This window comes from Falco biarmicus, chromosome 6 (assembly GCF_023638135.1).
Source record: "Falco biarmicus isolate bFalBia1 chromosome 6, bFalBia1.pri, whole genome shotgun sequence".
NCBI lineage: Eukaryota > Metazoa > Chordata > Aves > Falconiformes > Falconidae > Falco > Falco biarmicus.
In genome coordinates this window covers 10,218,774-10,244,764 of record NC_079293.1, presented here as the reverse complement: position 1 = coordinate 10,244,764, position 25,991 = coordinate 10,218,774, and the positions used below count along the sequence as shown (strand labels likewise).

The window sequence follows — 25,991 nt, the reverse complement described above, 5'->3', positions numbered from 1 at the left end:
GCTAGAAAGAGAACTGTAGGGGAATTAAGAGATGAAAAGCAGACACAACCGTGGGCTGCAGGTAAATTTTTCAATCTCATGGATTTATTGTTGGTAGAGCTGCTGCAATTTCAGCAAGAGCTCTTCTCTACACATCTGGGCCAGATCCAATGAAGGATTTGCATGCCTTCAAGTCAAGTGCTGCAACATTTTTGGTACGCTGCCTTACCTAGCGCACCTAAAACCCCACATCATGTTCCTGGCTACACTCCTTACACAGTCCCTGGGAAAAGCAGGTATTTTAAACAATCCAAAAACGTTCTTGTAGAGTGGAGCACTTCCAGTAGCAGAAGACCATTTCTGCTCCATGTCAAGGTTAAGTGCTGAATTGTGATTGCAAGATAAATTCCTTCTTGCGTAATTCTGTCTTGTGGCTAGTGTTTAGAACAGTTCTCTAAAAATGCAGGGGCTGAAGAATGGGAAGGATATGGTAGCAGCACTTGCTTTTTTGTGTAGCAACAGTATTCTGCTTTAGGTCTATAGAGTATTCAGTGGTTTATATCTACTGTATTTCCTGTAGTGTGAAGTTATTGTTCAGTCTGACAAAGGGAATTCCTCTTACACCCTTCTGGAGATGGTTTGTTATGTAGCCAGAATCAAAATTTTCACAGGGCCAGGAAAAGCAGGAGACAGAGCCTGACTTGTAAGGTAGTGGCTTTGGTGTTTTACTGGGAATTGGGCAGCCTGCTCTGAGTTTTACTGTGATGTTTATTTCCTCCTCTTCCTTATTGTATAGTATTTGTAGAATTAAACTGTAGCAATTGGTTTAATATAAAATGCATGATCAGAAGGCAGACTGAAAAATGGAAATGCATACGGATAAGCCATCTCCTGAGCAAACCCTGCAACCATGAGTCTGTTGTAGGTGAAGCAATGATCCATTGTTTTTTATAGCTACATTTTCAAAATGAAAGCGTCTGTGGGATCTTTGAGATAGTTTCCACATTCTTACATCTGGGTTTTCAATTCCTCTTGGATTTAGCACCCCACATCCAGTAGATACGGACATGTGAATGATACCATTGTTCAAGGAGGGCTGAAGTAAAAAAGGAGGCATTTTTTTAAGTTAAGCAGCAATTGAAAGGGAACTTTTTGGATTGCCTTTTGGACTTTGGTGTTCACCTCTGCACCTAGAACATGACTAACATCCTCTTTGGATCTGGCCCATCAATCTATAATTCTTTCAATGTTTTTGAGTTTCATGGCATTTTGAATGTATGTGTTACTTCCAGTAATTCATTTAGTGTTACCTTCCCAGACACAACATGTGCTGCTGATGAACACTAATAGCCTTGAAAATTTCACTTCAGATGACATCAAAATAAGTTCTGTTATCTTAGTAGAAATTCATCTCTTTAAGAGTAAGAATTCTTAGTGTGTCAGTATGTCAGTCTCAAATTCTTGTAATTACATCAATTTATTAGATGATGTCGCAGGACTTCTCTTTATGAAATCTTTCACAATTCCCTTCCTTATAACTAATTAAAACTAATTCACGTAAATCAGTTGAGGAAATAATGATTAATTAGGTCATCAGATCTATGCAGAATCTCTGGGATGATTTTACCTTACTGTGGTAATGATGGATTCAATTGTCATAATTCAAAGAGCAGTAGTTTTAGCATTATGTTCTATTCATATGGTCATTTCATTAGCGAAATTTACCTGAGAATGGCTCTGGCTTATTTCTTGTCAAATCACAGAGTATAAGGAAGGGGTATTTTCCCTCTAGCAGAAATGTATTTTGTTGATGGAAATTACGCTGTCCCTTCCAAAATTAAGTATTCCTAACTTAAAAAACCATGATGATTATATTCAAGTAGAGATATGAAGAGTATGTGTAAGTGAGAACTGAGCAGGAGGTTATTAGTGTTTGTCATGCCTCTTGTGGCACTCCTTCTCTCTTTCTAACCATGTCCATGATAAGTTAAAAAAAAACAAACCAGTTTTATTCACCGGAAGGATGACTGGTGGCTGTAGGTGACGCACATCACCCGTACAAATCTCATTTCTTAGATTCTAGGTAATTGAAAGATCTGGTTAAAAACAAACAAACAAACAAACATTAGTCAGAAGTCAGAAATTTTCAATTTTGGTTCTAGTACAGAAAAGGAAGAATATGCTAGACATACAGAATTTTGTCGTCAGTCTGTATACTTAAAGCTTGCTAGTATGCTAGAAGGGCTGGCACAGCAGTAATCTATGTGGTAAAACAGATGCATCTATAAAGTAGAAGTATAGCTGTTTTCCTGATGTGGTTCTGAAATATTTTGAAGTCCCTACCAATTACATTCAGTAGCAACGGTGACTTGTTTTCCCTGATAGCCTTAAGTCTCTGGTGATCCTGTAGACTTGCCCAAGATAATCATAGGACTGTGGTCTTTTCTCATCACAGTATGTTTAAATGCAGCCTCAGTAAATGTGATTTTAAAATTATAGTCAATTGTCATCAACAGAGAATTAAAAATTTGGAAGTTTGGAATTAAAAATAGTTCGTGTAGGTTCATTCACCTAAACACTGACTTAGCTTTAAAAAAACAAGAAAACCCTGAGCATATGTGTGTTCTGTGTTAATTATTTGATGTACAAATATATGCTTGTTCTAAATTAAATTTGGGCTTTTGCAAATTTGCAGTGTATTTTTTTTTTTAATTACTGCTGATCAGTCTCGTTTTCTTTATAATTTTACCACATAGCCATTATTTCCTGTATTTTCCCAATAGGCTTGCACTTTTTTTTTATAACTATGTTGTAGTAACTAACTAGTCTATACAGTATGGTTGTGCAATTAAACACAAGTAATTTCCTCAGGACCATTCATGCACAATTGCATGATTTTTGTCTATTAAAAGTCGTGAACGTTTGATTTATCAATTCATCTGATTTACTAACAACAAACATGCATGCAGTGATGCTGTACACTATTCTGTGTGTGTATTTCTGTAGTTGTCATGGTAAGACTCTTGAAATACCTGTTTTCTTTTACAGACTCAGTTAAATTTGCTTCTTGAGAAGCTTCACAGTACTGTAAGTATATATACAGATGCAGGTTCATAATTTTCTGACGTAAGTCATAATCAATTATCTCAACAATATGGCTTACAATAACTGTGATAAGTAATTGCTTTAGAGTTTGCAGTTACATGGCACTTTTGAGATGTCTTGCTGTGCAGGTGACGATTATTGCACTACAAAACCACCACCTTTAAAAAAGTTGTAGAATGAAATTTACATAATTTGAGTAAACAATACGAAATTTGTCTGGGCTGTGATCTCATTTTTTGTCACTTTTACTTCCTTCCATTCACTGTTTATCATTGATGACTCATTTGCAGAAGACCTAGAGATGTTATTTAGAAGTAAGGCAGATGATAATTTATTATTGGTTACTGTTTTCAGATTCTGTAATGCCGTTAGAAATTAAATGTTTCATTTCATTTTTGTGATAGGCTGTAAACGCACAGATGGTCAAAGAATGATTCCCCTAATGGGTATTTGCTAATGTAGCTGATGTAATTTGATAGTTTGTGGAATGCTCTGTGTGGTTTAACATACCCATGTTTTAGAACTTGGACTTGTAAGAGCACATTCTTGTTTCTCCTGACCGCATGTTCTAACCAGTTCTAGATGTGAGGTTATTCTCTGTCCAAAAAAGAAAAAGGGGGAAAAACATGGAAAACAAATGGGACAGCTGCTGGGGTATATCCAACATTAAGATTTTACTGTACTCATGAGGCTGGTCTGAAAGAAAGATGATCGCTTTCACACAGAACACTCAGGAACAGAGATCCAGTCCAAGGAAAAAGTATGTGGCCAGGCTTGCTGTACTGAGTTTAGCTAAGCCACAACTGAGGATGTGTTGTTAATATAGAGCTCACTTGGCAAGTGCTCTCTGACTCTGAGCTGAGAGATAGAAAAAGAGAGAAAACACTGCAAACAAGGAGTAATACTATGTTTTCTCAGGCTCAGTTTGTTTTAGTTTATAAGGTAGGCTATCATTAGCAGCCACCTGTCATAGGAAAATCTGAATAATTGGATGCTGTTTTGCAAAAACGTCATCCTTGATGAATGTGAAATGATCAGAGAAAGCAGTGGTGAAAATTGTAGAGATAGTACACATGGTGATGAGAGAGGAGCAGACCGGAATAACATGGAGGAAGGGAGAATGAAGCAGTGAGCCGAAAGAAACTGTAAAAAGTAAAAATGAGAAGAAAGGAAAGTCAGGTTCATCTGGGATGATTCCAATGTCAGGAGGCTGGTAGCATGTCCACTGATGTGAACTCTGGAGGACTGAGGCATTTAGGTGATTTGACTGTAGAAGATAATGAGGGTAGTAGAATCTAGATTGCTAAATCATAATTAGGTCATAGTAATGTTAAGAACAGTTGAGTGAAAACTCAAAAATTGACCATCCAATTAATAGCTTGAGCACTGAGATCTGTTACATCAAGGCTAGAGTGCAGAACTGATGCATGAGAGAAAAAGAACATTGGCATTTCTCTTTTAGAATAGTGTTACTTTGTATCTTCCCCTCCCCCACCCTACCTACCCCATAATACTTAAATTATTAACTGTTGCTTCAGGAGGTTTAGAAATGTGTAGATTCTGCTAACTTCTTGTTTTGGTAATAGGGGTCTAGCTTTATTCGCTGTATCAAGCCTAATTTAAAGATGACAAATCACCATTTTGAAGGAGGACAGATCCTCTCTCAGCTCCAGTGTTCAGGTAATGTATACCTCTGATATTTTTCTCTCTGTTTATCACTTTGGGCATTATAGATTGATTTAAGTTTGAAATATGTGTGATGCAAGCAATATTTCCTTACTTGAATGGTTGCTTTCTAGAAGGTACCTTATTTATGCCGTGTGAACAATTATTTAGATTCTTAGTAACTTAGGTCTCATTTTAGTCCATAGAACCCTAGAAATAATTCATCTGAACAGCCGTAAGGTCTCTTCCTTGCAGGAAGAGTTGGTGTAATTTCCATCAACTGTTTTTCCAATTGATTATGAAAGTTCAGAGACCAGGAGCATATATAGCCATAAATTGGCACATAGATTTATATTTCCTGACCTGGAGCTGAATCCCATCTCTTTGCATTGCCCACAGTGTTAATAAGGGGCAGCAGTTCAGGTCAGAACAATAGAATGCTTTTAGATTACTGTGGCAGTTGAAGCGTTAGAAACGCCTGTGTGCACTTAGAGGCAGTCAGTATTAGCTGAGATATCTAATAATTGAAACGCACCTGTTTTATTTAATTTTATAGATACTATAATAAGAATTGAATCATATTGGTTTACTTTTTTAGATTTCTTTATACCGCTGTTAATTTGATTTGCAGCAGGACTTTGAACAGGGACACTTCAGTGTAGTCTTTCCTGTTGCTTTGTATACTACAGATTGCAATGCTGCATTTTCATTATTCTTGAAATACTAGGCACTTTCCAATTTTACAGCTTTATTTTTAAAGAGTAAATATTTGCAGTTCTGCTTATGCCTCACTGAAGAGCAGAGGGATCTGCTTGTCTGGGAATCACTGCTGGTATTGTCGTTCTTCATAGGGCATTTGTTCATCAAAGTACTTCAGTATTTTTTTCCCTCTTCTGTATTTTTGTACTTTCAGTAGCTTGTGCTTGATTTTTTTCCTCTTTTTAAGTCAAAGATATTTCCATGTTCTGCAGTTGATGTTTTGACAAGCCCATGTGTTTAGCATCTCCTGTTACTGTCACAAAAGCTTACCAGTTTTCAGCGATTAGAAGCATAGCACCATTTAGATTGGAGAAGGTCTTTGAGACCATCCAGTCCAACCGTTAACCCAGGACTACCAAGTCCATCACTAAACCATGTCACCAAGCACCACATCTGTGTGTGTTTTTTTAAATACCTCCAGGGATGGTGATTCCACCACCTCCCTGGGCGGCAGCCTGTCCCAACGCTTGACCACCCTTGCTGGGCAGAATTTTTTCCTAATATCCAATCTAAACTTCTCCTGGTGCAACTGGAGGCTGTTTCCTCTTGTCCTGTCACTTGTTATCTGGGAGAAGAGACCAACCCCCACCTGCCCACAGCCTCCTCTCAGGCAGCTGTAGAGAGCGATAAAGGTCCCCCCTGAGGCTCCTCCTCTCCAGACTAAACACCCCCAGTTCCCTCAGCTGCTCCCCATAGAACTTGTGCTCCAGACCCTTCCCCAGCTCCGTTGCCCTTCTCTGGACACGCTCCAGCACCTCAGTGTCTGTCTGGCAGTGAGGGGCCCAAACCTGAACCCAGGATTCGAGGTGGGGCCCCACCAGTGCCCAGTACAGGGGGACAGTCACTGCCCTGGTCCTGCTGGCCACACTGTTGCTGATACAAGCCAGGATGCTGTTGGCCTCCTGGCCACCTGGGCACACCGATGGCTCATGTTCAGGCAGCCATCAACCAACACTCTCAGGTCCTTTTCTGCCATTAACAGCATTATCAGCAGATTTCTTCAGTTTAACAGCATTTGATGTGTCAGAGAGGAAAAAAATAGCAAATTAATTTCCAAGCTTCAACAATTGCTGTTTTACAGTAGTCTTACAAGCTCACTTTTCCGTGTGTTTACTTTAACAACAGTAAATGAAGCTTAATGTAGTAGAACAAAGTTACAGCATTTAATGATAAAAGAGCAAGATGTAATGCTATAAAATCTTTTTTTCAAAAAGAAAGACTTAATGTAAACAAAAAAAAATTGTCATTGAAAGCAAATATGGAAAAGGTGAAGTTTAAAGACAGTAACCACAAGTTAAGGGCTAACTTAAAAACATAAAAAAATCTGTTGATAGGGTTATGTAAAGCAGCAGGCAAAAACTGGCATGGCCTGGGCTGCTTGAAGTGATTCATACCTTTTACTGACTTTGTGTCTGTGCTTTACTCATGTTCTAGTTGCAGCCAAAATGTAGTAACACTGTTTGGGACATCAAATTTCATCTTAGCATCTGATGCCTTGTATTGAAAATGTATACACAAAATGTTCTGGCACCGTGTATGAATCTGATGTTGCATCTGCATCTCATCTCACAAATACTGACATGAGAAAAATAAAAGCCTGGTTAGGCATTACTGGCTTTTTTTTTTCATTAAAAAGGAAAATGCCAAGTCTGCTAAAAAGAAGAAAACACTTAGAAGAAGTATTAGGAAAAAAATCCGCTGCACAATTGGATGTTCCTTGTCTCTGAAATAGGGACAGAATTGCGTGGGGTCTTCTCATCTGTTTAGTATTAACTTTTTGTGAATGACCCCATGATCAAGAAACGTTACAGGCTGGATCAAGACCCAGCTGAACTTTATGGTTTAGTCTCTGAACAATGTCTCATAAAAATCACTGCTTCATTTGCATTTTACTGATACCAGCTTTTGTCCTTGTGTTCCTATGAATTTAGGAATGGTGTCAGTTCTGGATTTGATGCAAGGTGGTTTCCCTTCACGAGCTTCATTTCATGAACTATATAATATGTACAAGAAATACTTGCCTGAAAAACTGGCTCGACTGGATCCTAGGCTCTTTTGCAAGGTAAGAAATAAATTCTTATGCTATATCGTCCTGGACATAAAATGTGCTGTGGGGACTTTCTGAACTTTTTTTTTTTTTAACAAGACAGAATGTAATCTTAACTGTTTTCTGTGTTTCAGGCACTATTTAAAGCTTTGGGACTGAATGAAAATGATTACAAATTTGGGCTAACCAAGGTGTTTTTTAGACCTGGCAAGGTAATGTTTCTTTTGGAGTTTATGAATGTGAATCTTAGAATAATTTCAGTTGGAAGGGACCTCCAAAGGTAACGTTGTTCAACACATTGCTAAAAGCGTGGCCAACTTATTGCTCAGGGCTTTTTGTAAGTGCTGTTCCTTTTCTATGAAAAAAAATCAGTTTTAATACTGATATAATTGACTTCACAGTCTTGTTGCTAATGCAAGCTGTATATGCTTGTTGCTAATATATTCCTGATGCAGTGTTTGTATTCCAAGATGTTCTACCAGTCAGTTATGACTTATGTTGACTATTAAAAAGAGCGAGTCAGGGTAAAGAAGAAAAAACTTTTCTAATGAAATCTGTTTATAGCTGAAATCTCTTTCTGTGATTCTGAGTATTGCTGCTGCTGTGCAGAGAAAGGAGATGAAGTAGGGAGCTGTTGTGACTAGAAAGGGGAATTACTGTAGTCCCAGAAATATGTTCTTAACTGTAACAATTACTGAAAAGTAGAAGTGCAGGATTTTCGGAAAAAGTTGCCTTAGTTGTACACTTGTACAAAGTTTAGAAATTGAGAAGTGCTTTCAGGGCTTTATTTTTTCCCAGATACAGAATTAGAAGTGTCTTGAAGTTGTGGAAGGCTAGAGTAAGTGTTCAAGATATAGAGAAACAATTTTTTTTAAATTTTGGCAATAAATACTTTTAGTAATTAACAAATAGTTAAATTATTGTAAATGATAAGTGTTGCACAGCAGTTAAACAAACAGAAAAACCTAGTAGTCACTGCTGTTATTAAAGAATAAAGTGATGCCAGACATACTTGCTCACTTGAATTAATTGAAAGCTGATATGATGACACAGTTTACATCAAAAATATTTTACCTTTTAACTCAACATGCTCTTGAATAATAATAATGTTTAACCCTCCCCGTTCTCCTTTTTTGTAAAACTTTTTTTCATTATTGTTTAGTTTGCAGAGTTTGATCAGATAATGAAGTCTGATCCGGATCACTTAGCAGAGCTAGTTAAACGAGTGAATCGCTGGCTTATCTGCAGTCGCTGGAAAAAAGTTCAATGGTGTTCTCTCTCTGTGATTAAATGTATGTATTTTATGTTTTATTAAATCAAAATATTTGTTAAAAATATAGTAAAGCAATTATTATCGCCTTGAAATGTAGCCAAGAAGATGTATAGCACACGGTTACATACTAAAGTCTGAGTAATTGATTTCAAGATTGGCAAGAGAGGCACTTAAAGCAGAGGTTTTTCAAAGTGGGATATAAGGCCACCACCCACCAGTTGTATGTCTCCTGCGTCCTGTCTACTTGGGTGCTTGCTGAAGCCTGGGTAAACACTTGTACAAAAATAATTAGCTATCACAGATCTTGCATGGGAGACAGTTCTACATCAGTAGGAAGGAACAGTAGTTCAACTTCTAGCTGACAACGTGGAGTCATTTAGTTCTGGAAAGTCCCTGCAAGTGGTTGTCATCTCTGGGCAGAAACTGCATTTTTGAAAGCACTAACGTGAATTACAGGGCAAACATCTCCGCCTCAGCAATTACTGCTGATCAGCAAAGAAGTGCCTATCACTATTGATAGGCAGTTTCTAATTGCTTGGCCTGTCCAGTTTACTGTGCAAAGTAGGAATGTGGTCGTGTGGAATAGACATTGGTGCTTGTGGGCTGCTTCAGTAAAGATGTCTGGGAGATTGGGAAAGATCTGATGCAGGATGTCAGGGATCTAATAATAACACAGAGGGTGGAAAGTATACATTAAGATGGGAAAGAAGATCACAAAGGCTTCATGCCTTATGGCTGTGCATTTGGGCCAGCACAGTCGTGACTTCTGCCACTGATTGGATACTATTTGTTGCTGTTTGCACTGGGGCAAATGCAAGTTGTGAATTCTTATATAGGTTTCGGATATTGGAAATTGTAAAAGTAAAATAATGGTTTTGACCTAGAAATTTGTGCTGGTCGGTCTGTTTTTTCGGAAAGATAGGACAGAAAGTCCTGTGTTCAAAAAGTAGAAACCCAGGAAAATAATATGCTCGTTTGATGTGCCTTACTTTTTTTTAGTGTTTTATGGAAAATTGGAAGCTCATTTTATCCCCAGAATAACGCTGAAATAGATACACAAAAAGTAGAGTACGTCTTTGTGATCACCTCCGTCCTGTAGTTAAGTATCACTATGTTCACGAGCCCCGTGCTCGGCTGATGACTAAAACTAGCATGGAGCCTTAGGTATCTATGCTTTCTCTAGTTGACAGATAAAAATACATTCTTGCATTCTGAGCTACTTGGCACACATCCTTGTGCCTGTGCCTTGACATTATTCTCTGTTTAATTTGCCTCTGGGTCCCAATCTAGATGAAGACTGTTAGAACAGCCGCAGCTGGAGGTTTTGTTTTCTGTTCTTTCATTTCAACATTGCAAAGAAATGCTCAGCAAAGTTGCAGCTACTTTATTATCTTTAGCAGATACTGGATACTTGAATACCCTTCAGCACAGGACTTAGAGGTTGAGCCTTTCCTGCTTGCTAGGTCCAGTGGCTTTTCACTGAGCTTACTGATGTCTGCGGATCTGGAGGGGGGGTGTGCATGTGTGCCAGTGTGCACATGCTTAATCCTTCCTGTTTGTTTCGGGTGGAAACCTCTGTGCTTGGCTCAGGACTGTGAATTCTGTTGTCTGCCGTGTGTTAAGTGTTACGGTCCTAGTGTAGACCTTGCTGTTAGGCACATGTAGTCTACATAGAGTTTTGAGCCATCAAGTGTGTGAGTAGTATGAGTTGCGTTAAATGGTATAAACCATTGAGACTCAGTATCTTCTGTCTATTTACAGTGAAAAATAAGATAAAATATCGAGCCAGTGCCTGCATTAAAATACAAAAGACTGTTCGTATGTGGCTTTGCAAGAGAAAGCACAAACCACGGTAAGGGGATATTCCTTGGGTGAAGAAAATGGATTTTTAATATTATTTTCTTGTGAATGTAAAGAGATTTACTACACTTAACTAAATGTATCTGAAGTCATAGAATGATGCTAAGTATGACTGAAAGAGACTTAATGGTTGCCACGTTCTTCCTCTCTTTCCCAAGGATGAATAGACTAAATCTGAGCCTTTCCTAAGATATGTTTGTTTAGCTCTTTGTTCATAAAATCCTTCAGTGATCATCTAGTTATTAGAAATCCTTAGTTAAGTCCCTCTATATGAAATTTAAGCTCATTAATTTTGTCCTTTACCCATTCACACCTTCCCTTATAGGCCCCCTTTCTTTTTTATCTTAAAAATAATTGTGTGTTCTGTCTATCTTGTCTCCTCATGAAATTATGTCATTCCATTAGCTTTAATCTGACTACACGGAATACTGATGGAAAAAACTCTTCAGTCATGAAGCTCTGCTGACACCTTTTTGCTCTTTGTTAGAGATCCAACTCTCTGTTCTTTAATAGTGGGGTTCTTATAAAATGTTTTCTTTTACATCCTTTGATAGTTATGTTTCATTTTGTACCTTGGCATTTCTGACAATGTCCCTGTATTTTTAAGCTGTTCTGTACTCATCTGTAATGATTGGATTTAGTTTCTGCCTTTTGTATGTTGTTTTCCTGAATCTCAGTTCAGTTTCTTTCTAGGAAGACTGTCCCAGGTTTTCCTAAACTCTTCTTTTCCCCAGACTTTTTTTTTCCCCTACGGGGCTTAATGACTGGATTCCCTGCTGTATAGTTGAGCTTTATCTGATTCAGTCCCATTATTGCTCTTTGAGTAAGCGGCACAACTCAACCTTTATCTACTCCAGTCAGAATCCTCCAGTACATTTTACATTACAGTAATCTAGTAGATTTTTACATTACCGGTGCAACGTCAGCATGTTTTGTTACTGAAAAGAAAAAACCACCACCCCATGTTAATCCTCAAAATAAAACCATATTTTTCTATTTTGAGTCAGTGTCTGCTAAACAGTTTTAATTATTGTTTGCAAAAGGCTCTATTGCTTAGGCACTTCATGTGATAATGTTTGAATTACAAGAAAAGAGGATGAGTTCTACCAGAAGGCATAACTTGTCTCCCCTATCTACCTCTTTTTAATGTGTGTGGTTAGCGGTGGTTTTAAAAATATCGCCTTGTAAAAACATCTCACTATACAAATAAACTGTCTTACCTTCACAGCATTGATGGCCTGATAAAAGTGCGTACACTGAAGAAGAGACTTGATAAATTTAATGAAGTAGTAAGTGCTCTGAAGGAGGGGAAGGCAGAGACAAGCAAGCAGGTCAAGGAGCTGGAGTATTCTATTGATGCATCAATGACCAAAATTAAGGTATAATAATAACCAGAGATAATAGTTTTTCATTACATTTAAAAAACTTATTTTTCTCTCTATAAAAGACATTTTGATACAGAGGTCTTAATTTTCAGAGGCACTGGGTAAATCCTGTTTAAAATTATTTGGTAATGTAACTAAAGTGAACCTTGAAACTGGGTGCATATGTCTAGACTTTGGTATTATTTTCAAAATAATATATGTGTTTCAAAATCAGCACTGGATAATTTAAAGCAAAAATGCATGTTGATATTTTGAGACAAATGTCAATAATTTGCTTGTTGCTTTTATTATTGGAATAATGCATGTTAGCAATGTTTTAAATTAATCAGGGCTGAAACATACAAGCATTTATCACAAAGTGAAGAGATTTATATTTTAATTACAAGTTTTTTTCAGACTTGGTAGGAAAGATAATTCAGATTGCTCATTATGCCTCAAGGTCTACAGTTCTCAGTTTTCTTACCACAAAACTACACAGACAAAATGAAAACACTCTGGGATTTATTAATGTTAGAAAAAAATCATTGTATTGAATTTTTCTTTCATGCTATATTATAACTTTCTTAGTGTACTTCATTAAGATTTTTCTTTTTAAAATCACAGCTGAAAAGATGCTAGAGTTAACCTATCAACTTACAGTTCTTTTCTAATAAAAATAAGATAATTTGATTATCATCATGATACACCCTCAGAAAAGATCAGCAAGCTCCCCATATCACAATTTTATTAGTTATACATCAGTGTGAATTGTGAAGTGAAATTAAATTGTAGCTATCAACGAGGTTTGAAATCATATGTATCAAAGGGTAGTGTTTGAAATATTTTCAAACTGTTATTTGCTACTACTATCTTTTCTAAAAAAAGTCACGGCACAGTTCAATAATTTTTCTGAGTGCTAGCACACGTAGTAAGAAAAACTACTCTGTGCTATGGCATAAAAGGCAGAGCTGTAAATAACCACTGTAGCAGCTGGGAACACCACACAAAATGCACATAGGAGACCTTTAGTTTTTATCTTAGTGTGGTAACAATTACTTTCTGTTGCTTAAAACTGCAAGGTTTAAAAACTGAAGGCATGTTTTAAAGAGAAGTCATGTTTCATTTCAGTGGTAAAGTGGAGATTACTTTGTATGGTTTTATAAGAGAGTAGTGGATCCCCAGGACTTTAGGAAGAAAGGGAAAGATGTGCTTAAGCTCCCCTACCCTGAAGTGTATATATATTTTAATTATACTGCTCGACACTCTCATTTCACTTAATATTTTTCAATATACATTTTTAAAAAATGAAGTACAAATGTAAAGGAGTATAATCCTCTGTTATTATTCATTTTGCAGACCACTGTAATGACTAGGGAGCAGATACAGAAAGAGTATGATGCTCTAGTTAGAAGCTCAGAGCAGCTTCTGAGTGCACTGCAAAAGAAGAAACAACAAGAGGAGGAAGCAGAGAGGCTGCGACGCATCCAGGAGGAAATGGAAAAAGAAAGAAAGAGACGTGAAGAGGAGGAAAAACAACGAAGGAAGGAAGAAAAGGAAAGACGTCTGTGAGTCTTGAATAAGTTGCTGGTTATAGAATGAGAAGAAAATAGGAATGGTGCTTTAGTGAGGTCATTTTTAATACTCCTGTGCTTAAAGAGGGTCACTTGGATCGTACTCCTGGTGTGCTATGCAGTGTTAAAACATTCCCTTTCCCAGTGGTTTAAGGTAAGTGTAGTCAGAATAGAGTATGGAAGAAATGACGTGATGCAGCTGGAAATAGAGATTAACTTGCAAAGTTTCTTGACTTTACATGTAGTGTCCTGTCATCAGGACTGTACTGACTTCTGGATTACCGTTCAGTTTTATGGAAGATGCTTTCCTATCTCTTGTTCGTTCGCATGGTAATAACGTGCTTTCATTCCCTCTTCCTCTTTTCTAATAGGAAATCTGAGATTGAGGCAAAAAGAAAACAGGAAGAGGAAGAGAGGAAAAGGAGGGAAGAGGAAGAAAAGCATATTCAGGTCAGTGTTTTAGCTTGTTTTGTTTTGGTTTTATTTTTTTAAATTGTTTTCACAGCTTAGGTTCTTTACTGAGTCTAATGGCTTTATTTTAAAAATTGTGTCTCAGAGTCATTCAGTATTGTTGCTTTAGTAGTAAATGTAAAGGTGAAAATCATGATTAGGGCTTCCCAAGGCAGATCATCATTTCTAGTACACATGCAAGTTCAGGTCTTACGAGTAGAGGTGCGTTTGTTTTTAAAAGTTATTTTAAATTTAAAAACACACAACAGTGGAGGATCCTAGTTTAGCCTTTGAAATTTTTGCAGATGTTCTATGTCAGTCAAGTTTGGTACACGTTTACTAGCAGTCACATCTGGACATCTGGCTGTGTTACGTACCATTTAACTGTAAACACTTTCAGAATATTGGTAATACTGAGAGGGTACAGGACTGTCTCTAGTAGCTCATTCGGCTACATTCATGTAGAATAAATACATGCAGTGTAAACACTTCTCCTCCACCCCTCCCCCTTGATTTCTGACACTTCTTACTGATCCCATCATGAACTCTCACTCTGAGTTGTGTTTGGCCCCTGCACCCTTGTTTTTCTCTTGTCTTGGAGATTACGTGTGTGACCTGGGGGAGCAGTTTCAGAGAGAAAAAGCTTCTCTGTACGGCAGTTGTAGCAAGCGTAGGGCTGTGGTCATTGTTGTTTAAAGACTATTTTAAGCCCTCTCCATGACTAAGCAGAAGCAGTATTTTTCTGCTGTATCTTGTTATCCCTGGCGTTAGCCTAGCACTGCTTATCCTCCTTGCATCTGCATACTCTTTCTATCTACCTCATCCTCATTCTTGATAAACAAGTCATTGAAATGAACAGAGAAATTATAGCCTAACTTTGATGAAAAAATGGATCTTTCCTGTGTTACTGAGTCTGTCACCTGTATCAGAATAATAAGCACTACCAGCTTGTAGAAGTTAAACGTAAAAAGAGTAAGCTGCTGTTTGATTAGGCTCTAAATCATTGCTTGGAGACCGTTGCAGATGTGCCTAGTTTTGTGAGAAATTTGTAGAATAAGTTTCCATTCAGGGACAGTTTAAATGAATTCAGCTTTGTCCACTGAGGAAGCAAGATGGCCTGTTGCCAGAAGGTTTAACAACACCGTCTGCCAGCACTATGAGCATCTCTAGGGATTGTCTGTCTTTATGTTTCTTTGTTTCTGAGATGTGAATATCTGCAATGCAGAATGTAATTTACACTTTAAAACACTGTGTTTGGATACAAAGAAGATACGTAATCCAGTAGGGTATTGCTTTCTTCTACATACAGTTAATTACTCATTATCTCTCCTGCTGGTGGTTGCTACTATCAGCTAATCTACAATGGGATTCGTATGATAAAATCTCTGGTGTTACTGCATTGCTTTAGTGGTGCAAATTCACAATGATGAGTGGGAATGACTTTGTCTCCTTTGTTGACGTTTGGGCACCAAGAAAGGTGCTAAGACTTGGCATGTATGACTTACAGAGTATGAATTGGATGGCTGTGTTTTGCTTACTCTGTGTAGAAGTAACCCTGTGTTAAATAATGATGGTAAACCGGAATTACAGTTTTGCTCTGCAGAGGCAGTATATCTGGATTGCTTCTGCATTTCAGTAAGTCAGAATTTTACCATTTGCTTAAATTCAAAGCCAGGTCAAGTACACAGAGGATTTCACTGTTTGTCTTGATCCCTTTTCGAAATGAACCATGGACCTAGATGCAAACAATGCCTGTTGCAAAGTCCTATAATGCCAAGTGCAGAATATCAAGGGAGTATTGTTAGTGCTATGGAGTAGTAAACATATCGCTCTGTATCATCTTGAGTTTTTTTAGTAATTCTAAAAACTTTTGAAGTCTTAATTTTCTTAATAGCTACAAAAAGCTTCATGTGCTGTTTAAATAAGGAATAATGGATTGGTGCTTCAATTTGAAAAAGTAATACAAGTGGTGGACAATAATGATTTGATGACTATATGAAAACCAAGATGCAGTCTGTAGCTTTTTTGCTTTTCGTGGGTCAACCTAAATACTAAGGCTGTTAACTTTTTCAGTTCTGTAAATTTTGCATGTTTTGAAAGCTATAAATATACTACTTGGCATATCTTTCTAATAATTACCTTACATAGCGTTTTGGGTTTGATTGGATAAGGTTAAAGGTGTGTTTTTATAAAACAGGCTGAAATTGAGGCTCAGCTAGCTAGAGAACGAGAAGAGGAAACCCAGCACCAGGCAGTGCTTGAACAGGAACGTCGTGATCATGAACTTGCAATGAGAATTGCCCAGAGTGAGGCAGAACTCATCAGTGATGAGGCTCAACTTGATTTAGGATTGCGCAGGTATGGGGCTAAATAATTACATATCTCTTCCCCTGCTCCCTGCCTCCCCTGCTCCTTACCACCCCCGCTACCCCTCCACCCCCGTCATACTGTACTTATCCCTTTGAGAAGACTATGCATTTGTTGATTTTTTTAATGTATTTTTGTATTAATTAAATGATCTTATAAGTAAAATTTTTAAAATTAACTCATGAAATTTGTTTAGAAATAGACTACTTTTGCTTAAAGACTTTCTCCATTTTGCATCTTGCTACGTCAGTAGTTTAATAGGTGCCTGTGAATACAGCTACAGTTCTTTTTCTTTTTTTGAGCTCTGGCAAGGATGACAACCAATGCAAATTATTATTTTTATGACTCATTTGGAGTAGTGAATGGAATTTCTTCACTGGTGGGTAGTAATGAAATATATCCTTTCAGGTACTTGATGGTTCCAGTAGTATAGTGTGAATTTGTATATGTTTTGGTTTTTTTTTAACAAGAAGCCCTCTTTGAATGCAGAAATAGTAGTTATTTCTGTGTCCTGACTGGCAAGTTTTTTAAAGTGGAATGAATATATTTAACATAAATGGGTTTGAAGTTTGTATGTTGTCTAAGTGTTTTGTTCTATGTTAATTTTTTGATGTGTCTCAAGAAGTGCGTGGCTTTTGGTATACAGATCCACACTGCATGCAAAACAAGAATTCTTTGTGTGTGAAGGATGACACCTTAGAAGCAACTTAGAAGTTCCAGTAAAAATGGTACTTATTGGTCAAATTGTGTAAAGGGACCTATGAACATGATCACATCATTAGTGCTAGTCTACTCAGTTTGTTCTTGTTGAAAGAAGGGGTGTAAAACATCCCAAGTGTTTCCATGAAATTTCAAGCTCCCCAGCTGTGCTCTTTGCTACTCAAATGTTATATAGATGTATACTCTTTTTTTTTTTTTTTTTAATAACTCTATGCCTATGTGAGATAGCTGGGTGATTTACTTTTCATGTACAATACTGATTTTTAGACACTTCCAGTAAAATTATTGTGGTTTGGTTCTCAGTACACAATAGCTGTCATATTGTCTTAGGTAAGACTTTAACACGCTTAGTTGAATGTCCAAGTACGTCACAGACAGCATTCTGGAGATTTTCATGCTTCCCTTGTTTGGATTTTAGTGCAGTACTTTGAAGGTAAACACAAAGTCACTCTACTGTTGCAACCTGGCAGACTTCTCTTAATTATGAAAGAATTGAGGCAATAGACAAGAAAGACTCAGAGGATTCAGCTTTTCTGACAGTGAAGCTCTAATTCCCACAGTGTTTCCTACTGCTCATGGGTGACCCTGGTATTTGTATTTCTTGTCTAGTCCCAGAATGGATGATGAACTAACCGGCTGCCGGTTTCTCTCTGCTGTGTAGTTAGCAGTAGGAGAATGAAGACTCTTTTCTGAGTGATTGGAAAGTGCAGAATGGTCTGAACAAGTTACGTTCACAATGTAAATACTTTCTTCAACAAGATAATGTATAAATCTAGAAGAAAGCAATGGTTTTTTCTGCTTCTGTGAGATCTCTTTTCAGCTCATTAGCAGATCTTTTTCATTCCGTTTCTGCAGTTACTTCAAAGAGTTTTAAGTATGTCCAAAAATTGAAGAAAATGCTTTTAATTGCCTCTTTGATTTGATTTTGTTTTGGTTTGTTTAAAAACAAACCAAAACGTTTCCCAGACCCCAGTATCTTCTACTGAAATCCAAGGGTAGATTTCCACATAACTGCGGGAATAGGCTTAAAGGTAGAAACTGTGGGAATTTTCTGAAATGAAAAATATTTATTGGTTTGAACAAAACATGTAATTTAATGGTTTAAACCTAAATTCTCAAGAGTTATTTTAACTGATAGCAATTAAAATTTTGCTAGAGTCTAAGGAACTTAAGTTCTTCCGTCTTCTGGATTAGAGACTTGCGTATTACCGTATGATGCACTGAAATCACTATGACTTACATATGTGTCTTTCCATTTTCTATTAAATTCTGCTGTAGTAAGATAAAGCATGTATCACTCCATGCTGAATTCATGGAGTATACTGGATCTACAGTATGTTCACACAATTTTGTAAAGAATCATTTCATGCTTATATGTTGGCATGAATAAAAGGGTATTTTCCATTGTGCTGTACTACCTGTGCAGTGAGAATAGTAAGAAGGTGATTTTTATGTGCTGCTTTGAAGGAACTCTTGTATTTTGCTCATTGGTTCCTTGTGTAGTGTTGTATGTTGAAAATACTTTATTTCTTTCCTTCTCAATACCTTGCTGCATCCACCATTAGTTTTCATAGATATTTAAAGGTTCGTAAGTATTAGTAGTTTCTTTGAAAAATATACTCATTGACTCCTTTTGAAAAAGAGAAGTTGTTTGTTCTGCCAGTAGATCCAGCATTTTAATTTGTGCTTATTCTGGGCTGAGTATGCTGGACTTCTCCTAGCTTCATGCAATTTTATTACTCACCCATGTGAAATCATGTGTAATAATTTACTCCTAGGTGCAGTGAATCCCTTAACAGAAGTGCTTAGTGCTTAAGTTAAAAAATAGTTAAATAATAGGTAGCTGGTTTTTATTTATGTGGCTTATTGAAATATAGTATAGCATATAGCAACAAAATAAGCTGGCTTCAGTGAAGGTGTTGTATCTCTCTTCTGTGCATTGTGCTGGAACAATCCAAGTTAGTTCTAATTTGTAGCGTATTTAATGCTATGGTGTGTATTATGTGGATTTTCATTATGGCAGTTAGTGTCTTTTCAGAACTTGCAAGAAGAAGCTATCTGTTCTGTTCCCAGAGTAGCTACATAAGGATTGCTGTTATTTCTTCTGATATGCTTATCCAGACATTAAATTATCAGTAGCGTGTCTCAAAATCTTTGATTTTGAAAGGTGGGGTGGGAGGGTAGAAGGGGTGGGGGAAGTTTTAGCTTGTACATATTTTCCAGATTATCTTAATTTAACTTATTTTTAAAAAAATAATTTAACAGTCATGATTGAATGAGAAAGGTGAGGAAAAAAGGTCAATATAATCCTGTTTCTCTGTTAATAAAAAAAATAATCATAAGATAGTAAATAAGATGTAAATACTATGACCCACCTTTTCCCACTTCACATTGTGAAAGGTAACTAGGAAGTAGTCTGTCTAACATAAATGTCTTCTATTTGCAGAGCCAATGGAACAAAGCTGCAAATGACTGCGTATGGCATTTTTTTTCTATTTGAATGCTCTAATAGAAAAAAAAGCAATACTAATTAATTCAAAGGAGATTGATAGTCCTGATATTTACTAATACCCCATAATAATTTTATTAGTGTGCATCTGTAAAATTTAAATCAGTTTGCAATACCTTATATCCACTACTTTGCTTCTAATAAAAAAGTTAATAATCTAATATACCTAATAAGATCTATTTAGAGACGATTATATAGTGTAAATTTTTTCACATATCATCATCTGTTTTTCACTGCCCTGTGTGATTTATTGCTCTTAAAAGAATCAAAGCTCTGTTTGTGTATATATATATATTAGAATGGAAAATATTTAAATAAGTAGCCACTTTTTGGTGCACTTTTAATTAGCTTCTGTTTGGTTGGCAAGAGACTTTCAGAGTTGTAAAGGTTGTTTTTATATTCATATGTTTGGTTTATGCTTATTTATCAATTTTCTTATAGGGAACAAATGGCCACAGAAATGTCAGAAATATTGTCTAGGTAGGTGAGAAGACAACACCAAACTAATTATTTTATAAAATCGCACATTAAATGGATTGAAGTGTTACGGAATAAAAAATCATAGAATCAAGTTTGGTGGGTTTTTTAAGTGCTAAGCAAATAAGTAAATTATTTCTTTCAGATAAATTTCCTTAATCAACATCTTTTGTCAGCAATTATTTTTCTGCTATTTTAATTGGTTCTAAAAAAATTAAATAGTTCATGTACCCTGGTGTTTTATGTAATTTTGGTAATGTTCCTCCAGTGCTCTTCTCTTTTCACCTTTCTTAAAATGATAATAGAAAACTAGGCTCCACATCTTTTGTGTTGAATCTATAGAAGTACTCCTACAAAGTTAATGATGTTATTTAATGATAACTGTTAGCACTTATAGTAAGAAGATATTCTAGTTCAAATAAAAGCAATTTTGAAAATTACCATGTTAAAAGCATATTAAACCCCCTCTTAAGACAACTAAACAACATCCCCTTCTGAGATTTCTTGAATGCTAATGCAAATTTTTATGCACAATGCAGGAGAAAAGGTGAATGCAGGTCTAGATCTGAATACAGTTCTGCTGGAACAGTCTCATACTAACTTGTGTTAGAATACTAATACTCTGTGGAAAGAAATTGTAACAATGTCCTACATATCAGTGAGTAATTAGAAAGTGTATTGTGCAACTTAGGACAGAAATAACCTTTTGACATTCATTTTCTGAAGCCTACTAAGAAGCAAAATTGTTTAGAGAGCTTTTAAAAGTGAATCTGTTGTTACATAAGCTGCTATGCTGTGTATATATAGTCTGAAGATGATTGGTCTCTCATGATTGATGAGTTTTGTAGTTGTAGCATTGATAATTGGGAGTACAGCTGTTAACTAAATGTGTTTCTTGCAGTGGTATTTTAAGACTAGGAATAAACAATGTTGTGTGTAATGAAGTTAGCATGTGAATTTCGATGGCTAGATTGTATTGCATATATTGACACAGTTCCAGTGACAACGGCCAATACTTAATGTGAAAAAAAGTCACAAAACTTTGGGGCAAAATCAGAGGGTTTGTGTTTTGGTTGAATTCAAAATGCAGTACTTACTGTATGCTTGTTTAACTATTTATTTATTTTTTTTAACTTTCCATGTACTGGAAACTTCACTGAAGACTGATTTTTATGTTTATGACACATAATTTTGTCAGATTGAGTGCTGAAGACTGACATGTATCATGCTCTTCTCACTGCCAGACTGTTATGCTTAAAGTCATGTAGAAAACAAGAGTGATCTGCAGAGTGCAGAGTAGTACTGTAATGGAAAGACTAAGCCGTTCAATTGGATTAGCATTCTTAAAGATTACTAGTTTAACCAGAGATCTTACAGCCTAGTTCTGCTGCTCTAAATTATGGAGCAAACTCTTAGAGTGGTGGGCAGCGTTGCTAAATAAGGAAAATCCTTAGGATTTGTCAAATTAGGTTCAAAAAGGTTAGACACCAGGCAGCGGAAATTACATTTAGCAGCAATCCTTTAATGACCTACAGGTATGCCAGTGATAACAAAATATTAAAATACATATTTTGAAGGAGACTGTCTAATAATTTGTTTTACACTTAGTGAGTAGTGCTGAGGGTGCAGAAGGGTTCTTGTCCTTCAGCTATGTACTGATTAAAAGTCAAAGAGGTAATTTTTTATGTCAGAGTTCTCACATACCATAACTGGAAGCTGTGTGTTGACTCAGATTAGTAGCATACATAGGCATAATTAAGATGATGGTGCAATAAACAGTAAGATTCTGTAGTTTTAATTACATTTGAAGAGATGATTCGGTTGCTATTAAGAACATTTGGTTAAACAGATTGTTTTATTCTATGAAATTTAAATGGCATTTGTTACCTTGGTTTTAAAACTGCTATATCTACATAGAGAGATTTTTCACAGAAAACTTATTTATAACCTATTAAATAAAAAGGGAGAATAAACAATATCAAACTTTATAGTACCACATGAGACCTTTATGGAAAAACAAACTTTAAAATAATATTAACTGGATTATAAATACTGTAATAATGTAACAGTTCCACAAAGATATTGCTGCACAAACGGGCTTTAAATGAAAAGGCCTGGTCTCTTCTGGTTTTTTTTCTTGTTGATTTTCAGTATCACATATTGTATCAAGTATTTTGCTACCCCGTTAAAGATCTAGTTTCTTCTGAACAAATCCTCTCAGATCCTGAAAGATAATTCAGTTTGCCTCATGTTCTTAGTCCTCAGCTTTAGCAGAGGTTGGTTAGAAGCATGTGTGTGGTCTTGATTTCCTTAGTGTTTAAAAGGTATTCTGTTTGTCACTAAATGTTGGACTGTTTTGAACTTCGTTTATATCCAAATAATCCATGGGAAGTTTACTGTTCCATGGGGAGAGTTCTTCCACTTCTTATCCATACCACTGTTAAGAAAAAAAAAATTTTTTTTCAGGTTTATCATTATACATACATATTTAATGTTTGTTTCATGGGTAACCTTACACATATGGTTAAAGACGATGGAGATTTTAGTAATAATATATCAATTGCATTTACTGTTGACCTTATTGCATACACTACCTACACGACAAATACCTTTTGCCTTTGAAAAACACTGTTTCTGGATAAGTGTTTTTATACTGGTCAGCCTTTCTTCTGAGAGTGGTCCTTTTATCCTTGGCATCTTTTGATGGTTCCAACCTCACCCCCCAAAAATAAGTATGGCTGTTCTCAGACAGCTACTATAGAAATAGTAGAGAATTAGTTTGATTTCTCTTATATTAGACTTTTGTCAAAGACATGGAATATTTTTTCTAATCTTGGTGCGAGGTTTTTGTCCTAATCCAGTTTTAAACAGCGCAGGAAACACCTTTTCTTCCTTCTACTTGTCTACTTCAGAAATATTTTTCTACACCTGTTTTTCTAATGGAACTAAAAATGTGTGTGGCCACTCGTTGTTGCCCGTATTCTGCATCTTGACTAGTACTAAGAAAAATGTACATCATTGTGGGGTGATGTACACATAAATGGAATATGTGTCTTTTCACAAATAAGTGCTAATAATTAATGACAATTCCTTTTACTCTCTAGGCAAGCAATCAGATTATTATATGATTTTGAACATAAATGATACTTCCGTTTTCTCTTAATCATTTGAACATGTGGAAAATAATATGGCACTTTATCTTTGAATTCAGTCCCTCTGCTGCTGCTTTTCATTGTAATAAACGTACTGCAGTGTGGATCACGTGGTCTGTTCCTCCTGTTTTAGCAATTCCTGTTTCATACTTGAAAAAATACATCTGGTTTTTTTAATAATTGTAGGGGTCCTTCAGTTCAAGCCACGAAAGCTGCTGCTGGTACTAAGAAGCATGATCTCAGTAAGTGGAAATATGCAGAGCTTCGTGATACAATCAATACATCCTGTGGTAAGTTGTTTGGGGTTTTTTTTTGGGGGGGGGGGGGGGTTCTGATTTGAGAAAGCAGTCAAGTTGTTGTTGTATGAAAGGTGTTCCTTTCTTTCTCTGACAAAGATAAAACCCTGCTCATTCATATATTCAGGTTTGAATGAATGTCAAATAAATTTTTAAAAGTTCTATTACCCCCAAAAGAACAGCAAACTAAGCTATTTCCCTACTGAGGAAACAGAATTTCCTTTATTACCTGCTTTACTGATTATATATTTATGATGTTAAACTGCTTGTGCCATTAAATACATATTTTTATTTTACATGAATTTAATGTCTCAGAATTATGAATTTCCACAAAGCGAATAATAGTTATAATGCTTTACCTAGAATTTGCTTGTTCTAAGAACTATTTTGTTATCACTTCTTGTTACCACAAAAATCACAAAAAACCAAATATGTCATGTAAAGCACAGTGTGAAATATTTTCTGTCTTAGATGTTCAGATTATTCTTTAATTTCAAAATGTGTCATTTCACTGGCAAGCTCACAGATGGGACATGAATTACTCTTCCCCAATATTATGAAGATAGATAAGAATTATTCCTTTATTAAATTTTACTGTTTCTTCCTGCTTCTGATTGAAAGCAGTTGGTTAATTTCTGATTTAAGATAACTCAAAATGTCTCCCTGGATGTAGGAATTAGAAATAAACCCATTCTCTCTATTTGTATTTAAAACCCAAAGTTAGCTCCTCTTTTGTTTTTATGTATGCAAGACTGGAGCAATGTTTTCAGCTGAATAGGTGTTGCAGTAATACATGGTGATAATATGTGTTCGTTCCTAGTGAAACCAGTTTGGATTCTCTTAGGTGGCTAATGAAGAAGCCATGCAATCATTCAGTCTCTTAGTATCATGAAATTCAGCAAAATTAAAATATATTTATGAAAGTGGAAAAAAGACCCCAGGTCTGAGCAGTCAAATTGCTGATTTTCCTTTTTTAAATTGCAGAAATAAAGTTCAGCAGTGAAACTTGATCTGTTTCTTTACTGCTTGGCTTGTGATACTGTTAACAGCCAAATTTAGTGAATTGAATGTTTTGTTTGTAACATTTCACTGATCCAAATCTCACAGTAGAACAGCTGCTTTGGGGACTACTCTCACTAAGGGAGAAAAGGATATATAGCACTCTGAGAGTCTTTCTGGGCCATAAAATACAGGTCCTGTTGCTGCAAAGAACGAGGGTTTGTTATAACATATTAGTATTACAATGTGATCTACAGTTATTTACCTGTCAATATAGAAAAGCATTGCATAAATACTTTTTCTGACTTTTTGTTCATGTCTTCCTTCTTTTTGTGACAGATATCGAACTGTTGGCAGCTTGCAGAGAAGAGTTTCACAGGAGGCTAAAGGTATATCATGCTTGGAAATCCAAGAACAAGAAACGCAATGCAGAAACAGAACAGCGTGCTCCCAAATCAGTCACAGACTATGGTGAGGAGAGATAATTTTGTGTTTCTAATAATTTTGGTGACAGTATTCTAAAGAAAACATTTCTAGAATGAATGTTGGCATTGCTAGGTTGAAAGAAATTCTTGGGTTTCTAGAGTATTTTTATATTGATTTAAGGTAAATATTTTGAAAGGATTGGAACTGGCAAATACTTTGAGAAAGTAGAATACTTCTACAGCTGAATAGCTTTCCCTGAAACTTTTTCTCATACCAGCTCACATCTGTTAAAAGTAGTTCTCGATTTGCTGATGCAGTTGCTGGCATTTTTGCTAAGTATTCATTGCTGTGCTACTTAAGAATAAGGAATTTAATTTTTCATTTTAGAAACCGTGGTTTGCATTTTGAGACTTTTGAGACTTCATTTTTGAGGTTGTTCATACCAGTTCTGACCTCATAATTACAAATGTTGCTTTCTGAGATAGTGAAAATTCAGAACAGAGAGTTATATGTAAGGTTAGCATAGAAATTCTAAAAATAGTAAGAATCATAGAATCATTTAGGTTGGAAAAGACCTTTAAGATCATTGAGTCCAACCGTTACCTTAGCACTGACAAGGCCATCACTAAACCATGTCACTAAGCACCACATCCACACGTCTTTCAAATACCTCCAGGGATGGTGATTCCACCACCTCCCTGGGCAGCCTGTCCCAATGCTTGACCACCCTTGCTGGGCAGAATTTTTTCCTAATATCCAATCTAAACTTCTCCTGGTGCAACTGGAGGCTGTTTCCTCTTGTCCTGTCACTTGTTATCTGGGAGAAGAGACCAACCCCCACCTGCCCACAGCCTCCTCTCAGGCAGCTGTAGAGAGCGATAAGGCCCCCCCTGAGCCTCCTTTTCTCGAGACTAAACACCCCCAGTTCCCTCAGCTGCTCCCCATAGAACTTGTGCTCCAGACCCTTCCCCA

General features: G+C 36.3%; 1 protein-coding gene across 4 annotated transcripts in view; it reads left to right on the top strand.

Moving 5' to 3' along the window:
* The window catches only part of MYO6 (myosin VI), a 118,640-nt gene that overhangs the window by 82,704 nt on the left and 9,945 nt on the right, over positions 1-25,991 (top strand). For 2 of the 4 annotated variants that reach the window (XM_056343564.1, XM_056343563.1), the window contains exons 19-32: positions 3,028-3,066; positions 4,671-4,764; positions 7,440-7,570; positions 7,690-7,767; positions 8,718-8,847; positions 10,590-10,680; positions 11,917-12,067; positions 13,409-13,617; positions 13,995-14,073; positions 16,271-16,431; positions 19,607-19,636; positions 20,111-20,149; positions 23,485-23,588; positions 24,933-25,064. In XM_056343564.1, the coding sequence (XP_056199539.1) occupies positions 3,028-3,066; positions 4,671-4,764; positions 7,440-7,570; positions 7,690-7,767; positions 8,718-8,847; positions 10,590-10,680; positions 11,917-12,067; positions 13,409-13,617; positions 13,995-14,073; positions 16,271-16,431; positions 19,607-19,636; positions 20,111-20,149; positions 23,485-23,588; positions 24,933-25,064 (1,468 nt within the window). The remainder of the gene's footprint in view (positions 1-3,027; positions 3,067-4,670; positions 4,765-7,439; positions 7,571-7,689; positions 7,768-8,717; positions 8,848-10,589; positions 10,681-11,916; positions 12,068-13,408; positions 13,618-13,994; positions 14,074-16,270; positions 16,432-19,606; positions 19,637-20,110; positions 20,150-23,484; positions 23,589-24,932; positions 25,065-25,991) is intronic. The other 2 variants (XM_056343566.1, XM_056343565.1) reach the window with 1 other exon arrangement.